General features: G+C 65.3%; 3 protein-coding genes across 6 annotated transcripts; 2 read left to right on the top strand and 1 right to left on the bottom strand.

Annotated features, from left to right (window-relative positions):
- The first annotated feature begins 473 nt into the window (after positions 1 to 473).
- On the top strand, positions 474 to 1,839 carry MRPL16 (mitochondrial ribosomal protein L16). The gene is made up of 4 exons (XM_040066463.1): positions 474 to 570; positions 858 to 923; positions 1,028 to 1,176; positions 1,307 to 1,839. Exons 1-4 carry the CDS (start codon positions 489 to 491, stop codon positions 1,790 to 1,792), a joined length of 783 nt encoding a protein of 260 aa, XP_039922397.1. The 5' UTR covers positions 474 to 488; the 3' UTR covers positions 1,793 to 1,839.
- A 303-nt stretch (positions 1,840 to 2,142) lies between these two features.
- On the bottom strand, positions 2,143 to 8,337 carry STX3 (syntaxin 3). Of its 3 annotated transcripts, none has more exons than XM_040066431.2 (11): positions 8,170 to 8,337; positions 6,790 to 6,867; positions 6,611 to 6,710; positions 6,442 to 6,516; positions 6,256 to 6,323; positions 5,673 to 5,781; positions 5,397 to 5,470; positions 5,190 to 5,324; positions 4,406 to 4,516; positions 2,460 to 2,560; positions 2,143 to 2,290 (listed from the first exon to the last, which is right to left on the bottom strand). In XM_040066431.2, the coding sequence occupies exons 1-10, from the start codon at positions 8,197 to 8,199 to the stop codon at positions 2,483 to 2,485; spliced, it is 858 nt and encodes a 285-aa protein (XP_039922365.1). In that variant the 5' UTR covers positions 8,200 to 8,337; the 3' UTR covers positions 2,143 to 2,290; positions 2,460 to 2,482. The 3 variants fall into 3 exon arrangements, with proteins under 3 accessions (XP_039922365.1, XP_058276967.1, XP_058276966.1); XM_058420984.1 differs by lacking the exons at positions 2,143 to 2,290; positions 2,460 to 2,560 and adding exons at positions 2,684 to 3,430; positions 3,859 to 3,966; XM_058420983.1 differs by lacking the exons at positions 2,143 to 2,290; positions 2,460 to 2,560 and having other exon boundaries at positions 4,037 to 4,516.
- An 892-nt stretch (positions 8,338 to 9,229) lies between these two features.
- On the top strand, positions 9,230 to 16,179 carry PATL1 (PAT1 homolog 1, processing body mRNA decay factor). 2 transcript variants are annotated; one of them, XM_040066342.2, is made up of 19 exons: positions 9,230 to 9,297; positions 9,775 to 9,886; positions 9,971 to 10,182; positions 10,266 to 10,340; positions 10,866 to 11,060; positions 11,145 to 11,246; positions 11,422 to 11,511; positions 11,639 to 11,850; positions 11,925 to 12,014; positions 12,144 to 12,327; positions 13,070 to 13,193; positions 13,281 to 13,378; positions 13,454 to 13,513; positions 13,621 to 13,769; positions 14,087 to 14,246; positions 14,412 to 14,561; positions 14,955 to 15,046; positions 15,172 to 15,321; positions 15,506 to 16,179. In XM_040066342.2, exons 1-19 carry the CDS (start codon positions 9,283 to 9,285, stop codon positions 15,525 to 15,527), a joined length of 2,292 nt encoding a protein of 763 aa, XP_039922276.1. In that variant the 5' UTR covers positions 9,230 to 9,282; the 3' UTR covers positions 15,528 to 16,179. The 2 variants fall into 2 exon arrangements, with proteins under 2 accessions (XP_039922276.1, XP_039922275.1); XM_040066341.2 differs by having other exon boundaries at positions 10,263 to 10,340.
- Positions 16,180 to 16,414: the final 235 nt, after the last annotated feature.

Below are 16,414 nucleotides of genomic sequence, written 5' to 3'. Positions count from 1 at the left end.
GGAGCCCCCGGGGCGGCTCGGCCCCGCCGGGATCCCCCGGCCCGGCTCCCGAGGACGCGGACGGCCAGCAGGACGGCGGTGCCGGCCGCCAGCAGGACGAGCGCGGGCAGCAGGAAGCTCATGGCTTCATCCGTGGTGTCCCATGGCGGCCGCGCCGGGAGCCGGGCTGGCGGCACGGGTCCCGTGGAGACGCCGTGCTGGTGTCACAGCGACGCCTCTGTGACCTCACGGAGCAGCGCTCACAGCCCCTTCTGTGACGTCACCGCCCCAGATCGCCCATTCCGCGTCCAGACCCAGCGCCGTGGAAGAATATGAAACCGATCCCCACAAACCCAGCCCGGCAGAAAGGGTGGCAGCACTTCCAGCGCCTCCTTCGGGACCCCCGGGGCTGTCCCCACGCCCGGTACCGGGGTGGGAATGGGAACTTACTATGGTCGCCGCGTTTCCCGGCCGGACCGCGGGCGCGGGGCGCGTTTGGGGACGGACCAATGGCGGCGCCCTTGCGGCACTTCCGGCGTGTCCCCGCGATGTGGCGATGGCGGCTCCCGGGGCTGCTCCGGGTCGGGGGAGGTCAGGGGGGCTCGGCCGCACTCCGAGGGGCCGCCCGTGCCTTGTGGGGGGCTCAGAAGGCTGGGGTGATCTTCCCGGGGCGGTGGTGTGGGGGGGGGCTCGGGCTGGCGGTGGAACGGCTGAAACCGCGGAGGTAGCGGGGTCTGGGTGGGACTCGCGGTTGGGCTGCGGTGGCTTGGGTGGGGATCTTGAGACCGGGCAGGAGAGGCTCCGCGGGGTCTATTCTCCCCTCCCGGCCCTGCCCGAGACCCCCACAGCCGTGACCCTCCCCCGGCTCTGTCCCGCAGGTCCCGGCGGCGTCGCGGTTCCCCGGGCGGGGCTCAAGAAGTTGGCGCTGCCCCCGGATTACAGCGGTGAGGGGCATGGACGGCGGGAGAGCCCCGCGAGGGCTGGCGGGGGCGCTCCCCGGTGCGTTCCCGGAGACCCCGGTGATGCCGATCCCGGTGTTCCCCGGCAGGCATCACCATCCCGGAGAAGCCGAAGCTGAAGTTCATGGACAAGGTGCCGGCGGTGCCCAAGGTGCAGCGGGAGCCCCGGCGGCTCCGTGACATCCGCGGCCCGTCGCAGGTGGCCACCGACTTCACCCAGGGGCAGTACGGGATCCTGGTGAGCGGGAACAGGCGCCGATGGGATCCGGGGTGGCGGGGGGGGCATCCCAGAGGCTAGGATGTCCCCGGGCGGGACGCGGGGAGCTCTGCCTCCCTGAGCCGCCCCACCCTGTTCCCCACCCTTACAGGCTTTGGGCGGGGGCTACCTGCACTGGGGCCACTTCGAGATGATGCGCCTGAGCATCGGGCGCAGCATGGACCCCAAATCCATGTTCGCCGTGTGGCGAGTGCCCGCCCCCCGCAAGCCGCTGACGCGCAAGAGCCTGGGCCACCGCATGGGCGGCGGGAAGGGCCCCGTGGAGCGCTTCGTGACGGCCGTCAGGAGCGGGAGGCTGGTGCTGGAAGTGGGCGGGCGCTGCGAGTTCGGGGAGGTGCAGCCCTTCCTGGCCCGCGTGGCGCAGAAGCTGCCCTTCCCCGCCGTCGCCGTGAGCCGGGAGAGCCTCCGGGAGATGCGGTGGGAGGAGGAGCAGAGGAGGCTGGACAACCAAAACCCCTGGACTTTCGAGCGCGTGGTGGCCTCCAATATGCTGGGGATGAGGAAGTACCTGAGCCCCTACGACCTGCGGCTCAAGGGACGCTACTGGGGCAAGTTCTTCCTGAGGCACAGGGTGTGAGGGGCGCCTGGCTCGGATCCCTTTGGCAATTAAAGTTCTCCACGAGAGCCTGGAGCGGGTTTTTGGAGCTGGGAGCAATCCCAAGGGATGCGTGGGTCAGGCTGGAGCAGGGAGGCAGAGTGTGGGTGAGCTCTTTATTGAGGAGGAAGGCTCCAGCGTGGGTGGCTGCACATCCAAGGAGCTCCAAGCGCGGGGAGAGGCTCCTCCAGCCGCCTCCCGGCGAGGCAGAGCCCCGTGTCCCCCCGCCTCGAGAGGGACACGGCCCCTCCGGCCGCTCCGTGCCACCGAGGAGGGGCTGCTTGTCACAGCGACCACCGAACTGTCACCCGAGTGCAGGAGGAGGAGCGACGGGACCTCGGTGCGGAGGGCAGGGGCGAGGAACGTGGTGGGTGGGCTCCACTCCTTCGGGGACGCGTGGGATGTCCTCAGGGCTCCGGGGATCGGGGCTCGGCCGGGGTCTCTCCGATGGATCAGGGGGCCAGGAGGGGGAAAGGCCACCTGTGACAGGGAGGAAGGTGAGGTGACACTGGGGACGGGGACACGGCTGCCGGTGCCGTCACCATCCCCATCCCTCCCCGGCGTGGCGGACACTGAGTGAATCCAGCCCTGGGATCACATTCCCGCTCCCCGGGAGCCCCTGTGCCACCCCCAGCCCTGTCCCCGTCACCTGGAGGGCAGCGGGTGGGGGGCTCAGGCAAAGATGCTCGCGATGCTGGACGCCAGGATGATGGCCAGGATGATGCAGCACAGCATGATCATGATCTTCTTCTGCTCGGGGAGATGGGGAATGTGAGGTGGGGACACGGCTGGGGACAGGGACAGGGGAGGAAGACAGGGGATAAGGATGGGGCTGGGGAAGGTGGAGTAAGGACAGAGACAGGGCAAGGGACAAGGGCAGGGTGGGGAGGGGACAGGGAAGGTGGCAGGGCAGGTTCTGTGTAGCACAGGGAGGTGACAGTGCCAGCGTGCCCTGGGACAGGTGACCAAATGCTGTGACTTACCCAAAAACGTGGAGGGGGGGGGACAGTCTGTACAGAGCCCAGGATGTGGGGGTGTCCCCAGCCTCACGCTTTTTTTGGGGGGTCCAGCCCCCAAAATCCCCGAGGCTTTGGGTGTTCCCGGTGCCCCCACGGAAAGGAGGCACAGGGTGGGCTCAGCGGGATTTTATTACAGCGGGAGTTAAATGTCCACCATCCACGCATCCTCCCGCCCGGACAGCAAAGCCAAGAGGGGACGGGGACCCGACAGCTCCGTCTGTCGCAGCACGGTGACAACGAACCACGCTGGTGCCACCAACCCCCCCGCCATGTCCTGTCCCTATTCCCGCCCTCGTCCCACCGCGATGCCCGCGCGGGAGAGCGTCCGGCCCTCAGATTTGTGTCCTTGTCACCCTTGGCTGGGGCTGTGGCACCAGCGGCCGCGTCCCCACGGGTGGAATGCTGTCCCCTTCCGCGGGGACGTGAGGGGCAGATCCCAGGGACCGGCGGGAAAGGTGGCGGTGCTGGAGCCCGCGGAGGGAAGCGGGACACGGAGGGCTGGGAGCAGCAGGTCCGGGAGGAGCAGGGAGAGAAGGGGTCCGGGATCAGTGCCGGGGAGGATCCCGCCGGGAGGTGACATCGCCGGGACGGTCGGGAGTGTCTGCAGGAGGGAGAGGGGAGCTGGAGGCGCCGGCGGGGAAGGGGACGCGGGGATGGCAGCAGGAAGGAGGGAGCGGGGGTGGCAGAGATGGATGTGGGGAAGAGACAAAATCCAGGGCCTGGAGGAACGGGCCCCGAGGAACGCAGACCCTCGAGCACTGCAGACCCCGTAAAATGCAGACCCCAAACAGCACAGACCCCGCAGCACCAGAGCCCTCTGAACATCACAGACCCCCAGAAAACACAGAGCACTGCGAGCCCCCAGACACTGCAGAACCCCAAGTACTGCAGACCCTCAGAGAACACCCCCGGCCCTGTAACAGCCCCAAATCCCAAAGCACTGGAGCCACCCAAGCAGGACATGTGACATTGGGATCCCCCAGGGCGCTATGTCCCCGCAGTGGGGGTCCCCTGCCCCCCAACACTTACAGACCCCCGCCCCAGGGGCTATTTCGTGTTCAGCCCCACCGAGAGTCCGATGATGAGGGCAACTGTCCCCAGCACCAGCACGGCCACTGCCACCCAAATCAGCAGCTTCTGGGGGAACAGGGGCGAGTCGGGGGTGGTGACACCTGTCCCGTGTGGGGGGACATGGGGACACCGAGGGGCCCTGAAGGGCCAGAGGTGCTGCCGAGCCCTGGGGATGGGGCAGGAGGGGCTGAGTCCTCACCAGCTGATCACACCCGGGGGGGCTCAGGGGGCACAGAAAGGGACAGAGCTGCCAACCTCCCATGGGGTCACTGGGGGGAGGTGGGAGTTACTGCGGTCAGCTGGGGGATGTGAGGGGGACAGGAGGTGGCTGAGGGGGAAAAAAGGGATCTCAGGGCTGCTGGAGGATGTGGGGAGGTGCAGGGAGCGCTGTGAGATGGGAAGGCACAATGAGGGCCACAGGGGGACACCGGGAGTACCTCTGGGATGCTACAGAGGGGACACCGGGGGATACGGAGGGGACACGGGGGCCGTCGGTCTGCCTCACCCTCCTGGCCTCACTTTGGTACTTCACGGCCTTTTTGGTGTCGGCCACGGCCCGTTCCACGAATCCCACGGACTGGTCCATGTTGTTCTCTATGCGGTCGATCATGGCTCCCTACGGAGCGCCCGGGGGACACAGAACCGGGGGGAGGGGACACTGAGAGCACCCCAGGGTGCTGGCACCCACCCACCCGGCGCGCCCGGCCCCGGCACCGGATCGTCTCCACGCTCTGCTCCGCGTGCTCGGCTCCGCATTATCCGGCGGCCCACCCTGGGGGAGAAGGGACAGGGTTGGAGGGGACACAGTGACGCGGCCCCGCGGCACGTGGCACACGGCACGCGCAGGTACTCACCCGTCCCCGGGGCGCGCGGCGCCTCCTCGCGTGGCATGGGGGGACAGAGAGGGGCTGAGAGAGGGGACGGCACCGCCCCAGCGTGGGGGACATCCCTGCGTCCCCTCCAGGCCACCACGGGGCGGTGGGCGGCTCCGTGGGGACACGTGCAGCGGTCACCACCCCAGCTCATATCGCTGTGCAGGTCCCTGTGACCCCACACTTGGGTCCCTGCTTGTCCCTGGTCACCCTCTGCATGGGTCCCTGCTCATCCCTGTGACCCTGTGCCCAAATCCCTGATCGTGTCATACCCACGTCATCCCTGTGATCCCATACCCAGGTCCCCGCTCGTCCCCGTGACCCCGTACCCAGGTCCCCGCTTGTCCCCGTGACCCCATACCCAGGTCCCCGCGAGTCCCCGCGTCCCCGTGGCCGGGTCCCTGCGTGTCTCCGTACCTGATTCTCCACCAGCATGGCGATGTCCACGAACATGTCGTGGAGCTCCTTGATGCTGCTCTCCAGGCGCACGATGTCCTTGTGCCGCCCCTCGATCTCGCTCAGCGCCTGCTTCGAGATCTGCGAGTCCATGATCTGCAGAGGGACAGGGGGGCGTCAGCCTGGCCCTGTGACACACTCTGGTGTCCCCCCCACGTCAGGGCTCACCCCCGAGGTGAAGATGGAGGGGTTCCCACTCTCCAGCATCTCCTCCAGCTCCTCGTCCGTCGTGTTCTTGCCGGCTGCCGGCACGCGGGAAGGGTGGGAACAGGCCCCGCCCAGTCCAGGATAAAGGGGTGTGGTCTGTACTGTCTGGCTCCACCCACTTTACCAAACTTGGTCAAATGGGAGGGGTCTGTTTGAGCTGCCCCTCCCACCTTATGGAAGAGGCAGGGTTTAGTGCCCAGGCCCTGCCCACCCCGCCCGTGGGGAGCAGTCACGCACTGATTTCCAGCTGGCGCTGGATCCGGCCCTTGCTCCGCTCCCGGAAATCCACCTGCGCCTCGTTGTACTTGGTCATGACGTCCACAAACTTGCGGGACAGCACCGAGTGCTGGGGACAGCGACAGGCACGTGAGGACAGGGACTTTGGGATGGGGACACCCCAGGGCATGGTGTGACCCAGAGCTGGTCCCGGGGACGGGAACACGGAACGCCCCAGGCACGGCATATCCCCATGGGCCAGGAGCGAGGACAGAGGTGTGACGCTGCCCAGGGGACGAGATCAAGGGGAAGTCAGATCGGTGACACTCTGGGCACGGCATGTTCCCGATCCCAGGATGGACAGGACAACGCTCTGGGAGTGGGAACAGTGGCAGGAAACCCGGGGGACCCCAGATGTAGCACGTCCCAGCTCAGGGCGACAGGACAGAGTGCTGGAGACAGGGCAGAGGGACACAAAGCCTGGGATCACAGGGTGCTGCCGGGGGTAGTACTGGGAGACTTGGGGACCCCTGCACATGCCACATTCCCAGCCCGTGGGGGACAAGGTGGCACCCGGGGACGCTGGCCGTTGCCCGGGGCTCACCTGGGACTTGCGTATCCGGAGGTCAGCGGAGGATCGTGCCTCGTCCTGCTCGATGTTCCTCTCCATACCTGGAGAGAGACAGGCCTCAACCCATCAGGAACCCTTCCCACCGCCAGCCCCCACGGTCCCAGAGTCCCAGGGGGACAGGGACACCCACGACACGGTGGTGGGGACAGGGCCGCTCACTCTTCAGCTTGTTACGGACGCTGTTGGCCATTTTCTTGATCTCCGCCGTCAGCTGCTCCAGGTCGTCTTTGGTCTCTGTGGGATTGGGGGTGTGAGCCACCACGGGAATGTCCCCAGGGAGGGTCCCCGTGGGCAGGGGAGGCTGCGGGGACGCCGTGACAGCACTCACTCTGCTCTGGGATGGGGGCTGAGAGGATGATGCTGTAGAGCTTCTTGGCTTCCTCCACGTTCTCTGAGATCTTGTCGATGTTCTGCCGGGTCTCCTCAATCTGGGGAGGATTTTGGGGGAGCACGGGGGGTTAGGAGGCTGCCCTGTGCCCCCTGGCCCCGCTCCCAGCCCTCCCTCACCTCCGAGAAGAACTCATCCATGAAGGCCGTGTTGTCCACGGCGATCTCCAGCTCCTCCTCATCATCCGCATCCTGCTTCTGTTGGGACACAGCACTCAGGGTGGAACCCCTGCCCTGCCGGAGCCCCCCGGGGGGTGACAGAGACACCACGGGAATGTGGTGGCACAGGGGGGGACATCTGCAGCGGGGGAGAGCTGGTGGGGGGGCCGAGCCCAGCTCACATCTGGCCACACGTGGCTGGGAATTAAGGGATTGCTGGGCTTGGCCGGAGGGAGGGAATGGGGACAGCGATGGGATGGGGATGGGATGGGGTTTACATCCCAAACCATGGCCCCACAGCAGGTCTGGGGCAGTCCTGGGGGGCACGAAGGTGGCTGGTACCCCTGACCCCCGTGTCGTGCCCAGGCCCCCACCCGTGTGCTCCCAAATCCAGCCCTTCCCAAAACTCAGTCTCAGCTCTTCCGCCTCCCCTCACCCCCTGAGCTCCACCAGCACCCCGGGGGTGTTGTTGGGGTGTCCTGGAGAGGGGGGCAGACCCCAGGCTGGGACCCCCCACCCCCCCTCCTGCTGCTGCCGGAGTAAAAATAAAATTAATCCCTTCGCTCCCTCCCGAGGGCTTTATCTGATGGCTCCATAATCCCGGTAAATCCCTGCCAAGCCTCCCTGCCACGGCTAGGGGCCCGGCCGCGAGTCGGGGGCCTGCTGGGACCCCCACGATCCATGGGGAGCCGAGGTTGGGGAGCAGGGGGAGCCCCCCAGGAGTGGGGGGAAGTGGGGCCCCACGGCAGAGTGGGAAAAGGGAGAAGGAAGTGGCGCTTGCGGCGGGAACGTGGGGAAGCGTGGGGCGCGGAATGGGCACCCCAACTCCACTGCTGGGCACCCCCCACAGGCCGTGTGAGGGCTGGTGTGCCCCCATGGCACCCCACGGCGTGGAGGGGCAGGACTCAACTGGGGAGGGGTCACCCCAAAACACCCACCGTGCCCCCAAACCACACGGGGATGACCCCCCGGTCCCTCCCACCCGACACCCCCGTGGTAGGGAGGCTCAGCATCCCCCACCTGCCCCGGGGTGACCCCCGTGACACCCCCACGCACGGTGCCATCCACCCCATGGTGTCCCCAGCCTCCGTGGATCGGGGTGTCCCCGAGATGCCACGGGACGGGCTCTGAGGTCCCCCCTTTCCCGTGACACCCCCACACGCGCCGTGGGGCGGCATTTCGGCGGCATCCATCCACCGCAGACTCGGTTTTTGGGGATCCCCTCTCCCCGCGATGCCCCCTGCCCACCGCGGGGCGGGGTCCCGGGGACCCCCGTCCGCTGTCACCCTTTTCCTGAGTGGGGCTGTCCCCTGTGCCCTCCCCTCGCCGGGGGTCCCTCACCGCCTTGAGCTGCTCCAGCCGGTCCTTCATGGTGCCCCCAAAGGCCGGGGGGCCGCGGGGGGGTCCCCGTCCTCGCCCAGCGCAGGGATGGGGGATGTCACCCTCGCTCCTCGCCGCTCGGCCAGGCCTCCTCTACATCCAGGCCGGCTGGCGGGTGGCCCTGTCCCCCGTGCCTGTCCCCGAGTCCGGGGCTGTCCCTGCGCTAATCCCCAGTGACGGGCACAAGGAAGGCGCCCAGGGGAGGGACGAGGCGGAGCCGCCCCTGCACCTGGCACACCGGGGACAGCGGACCCGCTAAAGGCGGCAGCTGGGGGGGGCCCCCGGGCACCGCGGGAGGTGACAGGGCTGGGGGAACGATGTGAGTTTGGAGGCCGTGAGGAAGCTGATCCCGCACGGGGGTCGCGGGGTGAGGGCGTGTCACCCCCTGCCACGTGTGGCCGCAGCGGGAGCTCGGCCGGGGACAGGGACGCGGATGGGGACACAGGGGGTGTGGACGGGGACGCAGCTACGGGTGTGGGTCGCACCTGGGGACGTGGCGGCGTTCAGGGGACACGATTCGGGGGGACAAGGCTGAGGATAGGGGTCACATCTGGGGAGGCGGCTGGCGGCGAGACGCAGCTATGGATTCAGGACACGGCTGGAGACGGGACAGGGGCAGGCACAGGGGACAGCCTGAGGACATAGCTGCAATTCAGGGGCACAACTGAGGGTCGTGACTGTGTTACAGGGGTCACGGCAGGGGACAGGCGACACAGGTGGGGGACATGACTGTGGATGGGACACAGCTGGGGACAGGGCTGGGCGGGCACGGCTGAGGCCGTGGATGGGATGACACTGCGGGGCACAGCTGCGGGCAGGGAACATGAGGGTGCCACCGCTGGGCGCGGGGGAAAAAGGGGTCGTTACCCCTTTAAGAAGCACACGGGAGGGGCGTGGTCCCCGCTGGGCGTGGCGCGCGCCTTAGCCCCGCCCCACCGCGCGCCGGCGGGCGGGAAGCGGGGCGGTGGCGGTCGATGACGTCATGCGGCTGCGCCCGCGGCGGCGCATGCGCGGCGGGGCCCGGGGCCTGGTCGGGCGGCGCGGAGCCTGCGGGCGGGGGGCGCCGGCGCCGCCATGTTCCGGTACCCGGTGAGCGGGGAGGGGCCGGGGAGGGGCCGGGAGGGGGTCAGAGCGGGCGGGGCCCCGCGGGGCCTGCGGGAGAACCGCGCCGGGACGACACCGGGGCGATGTAACGGGATGGGGCCGGTATAACGGGCCGGGGCGGGGGAGGTGAAATGAGTTGTGGAGGGCGGCAACTGAGGGGGTCTGAGGGGCTGGGAGGGGGCTCCAGGGCGGCAGAAAGAGTCTGGGGGGCACTGGCGTCTTATAACGGGCTGCGGACGCGTGTAACGGGAGGGGTCACTGTAGGTGTGCAGGGGTCACTGGGGAGATGGGGTGGGTTAGGGGATTCACTGCATGGTAATAATGGGTTGGGGGCATTCCCAGGCATGGATAACAGGGCCGGGGCGGGTATCGCCGGCTGGTGGGGGGGTATTGTGTGAGTATAGTGGGTTGGGGGGTCGTGTGGAGGTGCAGTGGGGCTAAGCCCATTCCCGGCTGTCCCAGTCCCTGGAGGACTGCCCGCTGGACGAGGATGAAGATGCTTTCCAGGCCCTGGGGGAGGAGGATGAAGACATCGACCAGTTCAACGATGACACCTTTGGGGCCGGGGCTGTTGGTGAGACCCCGAGCATCACCCCCAGATCCCCCTGACCCCATGGACCCCCTGGGGCCGCGTCCCTGACTCTGTGCCCCCTCGCAGACGATGACTGGCAGGAGGCCCACGAGCGGCTGGCGGAGCTGGAGGACAAGGCCAGCTCGAGGCGGGAGCCGGACGGTCCTGTGGGGAACGACGGGGACGTTCTGGGCGATCCCGAGGACGCGCTGGCCGAGCGGCTCACGCGGCTCGTCATCGACAGCGAGCTGGAGGACCCGGCCATCATGCAGGCCGTGCACACCAGGGATCCCCCGCAGGTGGGAATGGGCTGGGGCGGCCGGCGAGGGTATGGGCATGGATCCCCCGGCGCCGCCCTGACTGCCCTTGTGCCCTGCAGCAGCCTGGAGGGCTGAACTCCAGCATCTGGGACAGTTCAGCCGTGCTGCGGCGCATCCGGGGGCCGCTCCTCGCTCAGGTAGGGGGCTGGGGACCCTTCCCTGGTGATCCCAAATGCCTGTGGCAGCCAGCTGGGCGGGACAAGCTGTGCCTGGGGTAGGGGAGTGTCCTGCTTCCCTCCGGCTGCATCCGTGGGGGACCCTCAGAGCTGTCTCCCTCTGTCCCCCTCAGAGCCTGTAGGGCTGGGATGGCAGATTTTTGCTGTTCTGGAATGCCTGGTGATGTCTGAGGGGTTTTCAGGGCTCCCAGCAGGATTTGGGAACGTCGATGCCCAGAGGCAGAGGATTTTTGTGTTGTTGTGGTTTCATTACGAGTTGGGCTTTGAAGTGCTGTGTGTCCAACCCTCTCCTGGCTCTGCCGGGCTGGGAGGTGACCCAGAGTTCCCACCCCACGCCCTGTTATCCCAGCCGGGATGCTCTCATGCGCTCCGGGAATGCCCAGTGTCGTGTGGAGATCCCGGGGAGCTGGCAGGAGGAAGGGAGGGAACGCTGAGCCTCCTCCCTGTCCCAGCCCGTGTGACTCCGGAGGGGTGTCCCTCCCGCAGGAGATGCCGTCGGTGTCCGTGCTGGATTACGCCCTGCCCCAGAGGCCTCCGCAGGCTCGGGACGAGGAGCGGGATCCCTCGGAGCGAGCGCTGCCCCGGCGCTCCTCGTCGCCCATCATCGGGAGCCCCCCGGTGCGGGCCGTTCCCATCGGCACCCCCCCGAAACAGGCCGCCATCCCCAACTTCAACCAGCAGGTACCTCCCGACTTCCCGCCGCTGCCAAGGGTGCGAGCCGCTTCCTGGGGGTGGCGAGTGACTGTGCCGCTTGCCTCCTCCCAGATCCTGTGCCCCAAGCCTGTCCACATCCGAGCTACCATGCAGCAGCGTTATCCCGCTCCCTATGGAGAGAGGATGTCCCCCAACCAGCTCTGCAATGTTCCGGTATCCGGCTTTCTCTCCCCACCTCTCTTTCTGGGGGTCGATGAGCAGCCCTCCCCAGACCTCCGTGTGTTCCTGTGGCTCATCCCCACCCCACGGAGCCTGGCCTTCCTGGGGTTTGTGGCACCCGCCAGTCCCGGTGTGTGATCGGGGTCCCTTTTCCCAACTCTTTCCCCAGAATTCCTCCCTCCTGGGCCACCCGTTCCCCCACAGCGTCTCTCCCGTTCTCACACACCTGCAGAGAGCCCAGCTGCTCGGAGGAGCCCAGGTAAAGCTCCTTCCCGCGCTTCATCCCGCCTCTCTCTCTACGTGGCTCTGGGGCTCGGCTCCCCATGGCTCTTGCTGGCTGTCCCGGATCCTCCGCTTGACTCCGGGTGTCCTCTCTGCCCCCGCAGGCCGGCCGAATGTCCCCCAGCCAGTTTGCCCGGGTGTCCGGGCTGGTGGGGAGCCCGCTGCCCTCGGTGAATCCCAAGCTGCTGCAGGGCAGAGTTGGGCAGATGATGTCCCCGGCCGGAGGGTTCCGTGCCTTTTTCGGGGCTCCCCCTGCCCCACCACCCTCGCAGCTGCCGCACCCTCCGGGCCCCGGATCCCACCTGCAGAACCTGAGGTCGGTGCCGTCCCTGTCCCCAGCACTCCTGCCTGCTCCCTGCATCCATCCCTGACAGTCCGTGCTCTCCCCAGGCCGCAGCCCCAGATGTTCCGGCCGGACACGACCCATTTGCACCCCCAGCACCGCCGGCTCCTGCACCAGCGGCAGCAGCAGAACCGGAAGTGAGTGCGGGGATGGGGACGGGGCTGCGTGGCACGGGGACGTGTCCTGCTTCCGGGGTCACCTGTCCCCCCTCTCTGTCCCTTCCTGTAGCTCCGGTGTGCTCACGGGTGCCCTTCTTCTCCTGCCAGCCAGCACCGGAGCCTCAACGGCTCCGGCGGGGACCGAGGGGGCCACCGGAGCAGCCATCAGGAGCAGATCCGTAAGGATCCCTACGCCAACCTCATGCTGCAGCGGGAAAAGGACTGGGTGTCCAAGATCCAGATGATGCAGCTGCAGAGCACTGATCCCTACCTGGATGATTATTATTATCAGGTACTCGGGAGAAGGATCTTCTTCCCTCCCATCCCTGGAATGAGCTGAGGGGGATGCTGGAGGGAAAACTCAAGAGAGATCCTCAGGCAAGGAAAGGCTGACTTTGGTCTGACTGGCAGTGGTGGTGGTGGTGAATCCTGTGGGAATCCAAGGTGGATAGGGAGAGATTGCTCCTGCTTTTTTCGAGTTCAGGAATAGGGAATGTCAGACAGTGCTGGGAAAAGCCAGACTTGGAGCAAGGCGGTGGCTGAGGGACCGTTTGAGGGTCCCCAGGGAGAGAGGGAAATGTCTGGGATGGACACTGGGAGACTGAATGGGGTGGGAGAGCTGTGGCTTCTGGGTGCATCCTCTGCTGCTGGCAGAGTTTTTTTGGGATCTGTAGGCAAGCTGGTCCCAGTAGAGAAGAGGAACTGGTGCAGGATGTGAGTCAGCAAAGCTCTGCCGTTGCGAAACAGGGTGGATGGGGTGGGGAGGCCTCGGCACCCAGTGCCCATGGAACAAGGCAGGCTAACTGGGATGTGCTGGGAAGGACTGGGAAGCCTACAAGGACAGCGGATTTGTCGTTGTCCTGAGAGAGGGCTGAGGAGGAGCCTCGGTCTCTGTCATCCTGAAGGATGGGAGAGAGGGATGGACTCAGCTGTGGCTTGAATGATGATGTTGAGAAGATGATGGATCTGAGGAGAGGGAGATGGCCAGTGGTTTTTTGGAAGAAGGCTCTCAACGCTTCCTCTCCCTGCCTCAGAATTACTTCCAGAAGCTGGAGAAGCTGGCAGCGGCCGAGGAAGTGCACGGTGACGGTCCCAAGAAGGAGCGCACTAAACTCATCACCCCTCAGGTGGCCAAGCTGGAACACACCTACAAGCCAGGTAAAGCCCTCCAGCAGCCCCAGGCTCCTTTTATCCAGGGGTTTAGGGGGTTCATCCCTCAGCTTCCCTGCTCCCTCCTTCCTGCAGTGCAGTTTGAGGGCTCGCTGGGAAAGCTCACTGTCTCCAGTGTCAACAACCCCCGGAAGATGATCGACGCCGTGGTGACATCCCGCAGCGAGGATGACGTGAGTTCCTGGCCTTCTTCCCTTCCAACACAGCCCTCTGGCTCCTTCCCTGACTCCCTCTTCCCTTTCTGGCAGGAGACAAAGGAGAAGCAGGTCCGGGATAAGAGGCGACAGACCCTCGTCACGATCGAGAAGGTGAGTTGGAGGGGAATCGTCCCGACACTCAGAGCTCCGTGGAGGGGTACAAAGTGGGCCAGCCCAACCCCTTCCACGGCTCCCTGAGTGATCCGTGCCTCCTGCAGACGTACAGCCTCCTCCTGGACGTGGAGGACTACGAGCGCCGCTACCTCCTGAGCCTGGAGGGAGAGCGGCCAGCCCTGATGGGAGAGAGGAAGCAGAAGATCTGTGACATTTACGACAATCTGAGGGGGAAGGCACCTGGGCAGGACAGGTGAGCGGGATTTGGGAGCTCCAACACTCTGGGACCATGGAAACCAGCTTTGCATGGATCTGTTTGACTCTCGCAGGGGGCTGAAATAACTTTTTTTTTAGCCATTTTACCCTCAGTGTGGTTAAAAAGTTACCGCCTCCATCCCCTCCAACTGGCAGAGCTGAGGATTGGGGATGTCATTCCTGTGTAGTTTTTCCCTCCTCGGGGATGTTTTGTGAGGCATGGGTGTGTTTTCCACCTGCTGCTGGGGCAGATCCAGCCGTGGGATAACCCTGGGATGCTCCCGGGTGAGGGTTGACGCCTTTCTCCCTCCTCAGGCTGAGCGATGACCACTTCATGCAGATCATGTGCATCCGGAAAGGAAAGCGCCTGGTGGCCCGGATCCTTCCCTTCCTGGCTCCAGAGCAAGCGGCTGACGTGCTCATGGCCACGGCCAGGAACCTGCCCTTCCTCATCAAGAAGGATGCTCAGGATGAGGTGAGGCTCCAGGGGCTGGCAGGGCTCCCTGTGTTTTCAGTTCCTGCCTTTCTTGGGAGGCTGCCAGAGGTTTGGAGGGGCTGTGTGGAAGGAGCTGACTGCGATTCCAGCCAGGCACAGGGAAGCGCGTGCGTGGAGCTCCCAACTGTGTTCCTTTCTCCACAGGTGCTTCCCTGCCTCTTGAGGCCCTTTTCCCACGTCCTCTACCACCTTCCCTTGGGAACAGTCACCAGCCTTGTGCAGCAGCTCACGAACCTACCTCAGAGCGCCGCCGCTCCCACCAACCTGCACCTCACTGCTGTGCTCCAAAACAAGGTGCTCCTCATCCCCACCCTTTCCCGGCCTCGGGAATTGCCCCAGCAGCCTCTCAGCACTGGGGTGTTCCCCCCGCTGATTAACCAGGGTGTCCAGCATGTTAATTAATGGTACAGGGCGGCCCCGGGCTCTGCTTCAGCCTGGCAGCAGCTGCTGGGTCTGTCCCGCTGTGCTCGGTGCTCCAGTCCTGGAATTTGGGGTGGGAGTGTTGCTCCAGTTAAGTCCCTCCTGGGCTGGGGGCAGTCTGTGGTCTTTTCTTCCTCCTCCTCCTGCGAAGGCAGGCAGGAATCTTCTGCCTGTGCCGGCGTTTCAGGAGGGCTGGGAAGCGTTGGGGGTTCTCTCATTGTGCCAGGGAATGCTTGGGGGTGCCTGATCCCCTCCCTGTCCCCACAGTTCGGTCTGTCCCTGCTGTACCTGGTCCTGAGCCGAGGGGAGGAATTGCAGAGCTCGGACACCAACGCAGAGCTGATGCAGGACAACCAGTGGTGAGTCCCTGTCCTGGCCTGGGCTGCTGCTGCCTGGAATGTCACTGCATTCCCAGCCCCCTGGGGAGGAAAAGGTACCCTCCAGGCTCCCGGAGCACCTCTCACTGCTCCCCTTTTTCCGGCAGGACGGAGCTGATGCTGATGGCGACCCGGGAGCTCCTGCGGATCCCTCAGGGAGCCTTGGCAAAGCCCGTGTCCATCCCCTCCAACTTGATCTCCCTCTTCTCTCGCTACGTTGACCAGCAGAAGCTGAACCTGCTGGAGACAAAATTGCAGTGAGTGCCAGCCCGCTTTTCCCATGGGAATGTGGCCCTGTCCCACTGGGGGACTGGGAGAAGAGGGAAACCAGAGGTGGTGGGAGTGTGCAGCTGGAGAAGGATTGGAGTGGGGAAAAGCAGCTTGGGGAGAGGGGAATCTCTGCCTCCTTCTGATCCTGCCACTGTTCTTCCCTGGTTCCAGCTTAGTGCAGGGGATCCGGTAGATCTCCGTGGCTCCTCGCCACCACTGGAATGTTCCAGAGGAAGGAAGGAAGGAAGGATGGAGGGCACACGGTTCACCCCACACCTCCCCCGACGCCTGGCCTGGCACATCGGGCACATCTGCCCCCCAGTCCCTGGATCAGCAGGAAGAGGGGGATGTTTGGCTGCTCCCCTCTTTCCCACAAAGTGCCGCCTTTCCCTGCTGCTCCCAATTTCCCCCGACTCCCTCTGCACCCCTAAAAACTGCTGCTTCCCCCTCAAGACACACACACACACACACACACTCACACACACACACACTACTGAGGATCCCGGGAAGCGGGGAGCCCCTCTCTCCACATCCAGGCCAGGGGTTCCCCGGCTCCTTCCTGCTCCTTCTCCAGCCCTTCCCACAAGCACTGAGCTCTGCTTCCCGCCCTTCCCCACCCTTCACACGCCTGTTTCGCACACTCGCCTCGTCTTCCCAAAATTCGGCTCCTGCCCTCCCCGCACCCCTCTGGGATCAGCCCCAGCAACTCCGGGGTGGGGAGGGGTGGGCACAGCCGGGTCTCTGTCCCCTCCGGATTGGATCCGGGTGGATTCAGCTGTGCTGCTCCTCGGGAAGGTGGTGGTGGTGGTGGTTGGGGGATAATTTTACCTTTTTTTTTTTTTTTTTTTTTTTTTTTTGTCCTCCTGCTTTTAAAAAGGAAAAAAAACAAACAAACCAAGAGATTTGCACATGTAGGGATTTTACACCCCGGAATTCCTCCTGGCATTAACCAGCCCCCCCCACTGCTGCTCCCAGCCCTTTCCCTGTCCTTTTCCTCTGACAGATCAAGTGGAAAGTTCATTTATTATTATTATTATTATTTTATTTTATTGCTTTTTTTGTCCTTTTCTCCTGCTTTTT

The sequence above is a fragment of the Hirundo rustica genome, chromosome 6, assembly GCF_015227805.2.
Source record: "Hirundo rustica isolate bHirRus1 chromosome 6, bHirRus1.pri.v3, whole genome shotgun sequence".
Taxonomy (NCBI): domain Eukaryota; kingdom Metazoa; phylum Chordata; class Aves; order Passeriformes; family Hirundinidae; genus Hirundo; species Hirundo rustica.
Note: the sequence above shows the minus strand (reverse complement) of the source record. Positions and strands in the feature narration are given on the sequence as shown.

Coding starts and splice junctions, on each gene's coding strand:
- STX3 (XM_058420983.1), bottom strand. CDS start 8,199: ATGAAGGACCGGCTGGAGCAGCTCAAGGCG. Junction 6,711..6,789: donor TGGATGAGTTCTTCTCGGAG/GTGAGGGAGGGC, acceptor AATCCTCCCCAG/ATTGAGGAGACCCGGCAGAA. Junction 5,471..5,672: donor CCAGCGCCAGCTGGAAATCA/GTGCGTGACTGC, acceptor GCGTGCCGGCAG/CCGGCAAGAACACGACGGAC.
- MRPL16 (XM_040066463.1), top strand. CDS start 489: ATGGCGGCGCCCTTGCGGCACTTCCGGCGTGTCCCCGCGATGTGGCGA. Junction 924..1,027: donor GCTGCCCCCGGATTACAGCG/GTGAGGGGCATG, acceptor GTTCCCCGGCAG/GCATCACCATCCCGGAGAAG. Junction 1,177..1,306: donor AGGGGCAGTACGGGATCCTG/GTGAGCGGGAAC, acceptor CCACCCTTACAG/GCTTTGGGCGGGGGCTACCT.
- PATL1 (XM_040066341.2), top strand. Junction 9,887..9,970: donor CTTTGGGGCCGGGGCTGTTG/GTGAGACCCCGA, acceptor GCCCCCTCGCAG/ACGATGACTGGCAGGAGGCC. Junction 14,562..14,954: donor CTGCTGTGCTCCAAAACAAG/GTGCTCCTCATC, acceptor CTGTCCCCACAG/TTCGGTCTGTCCCTGCTGTA.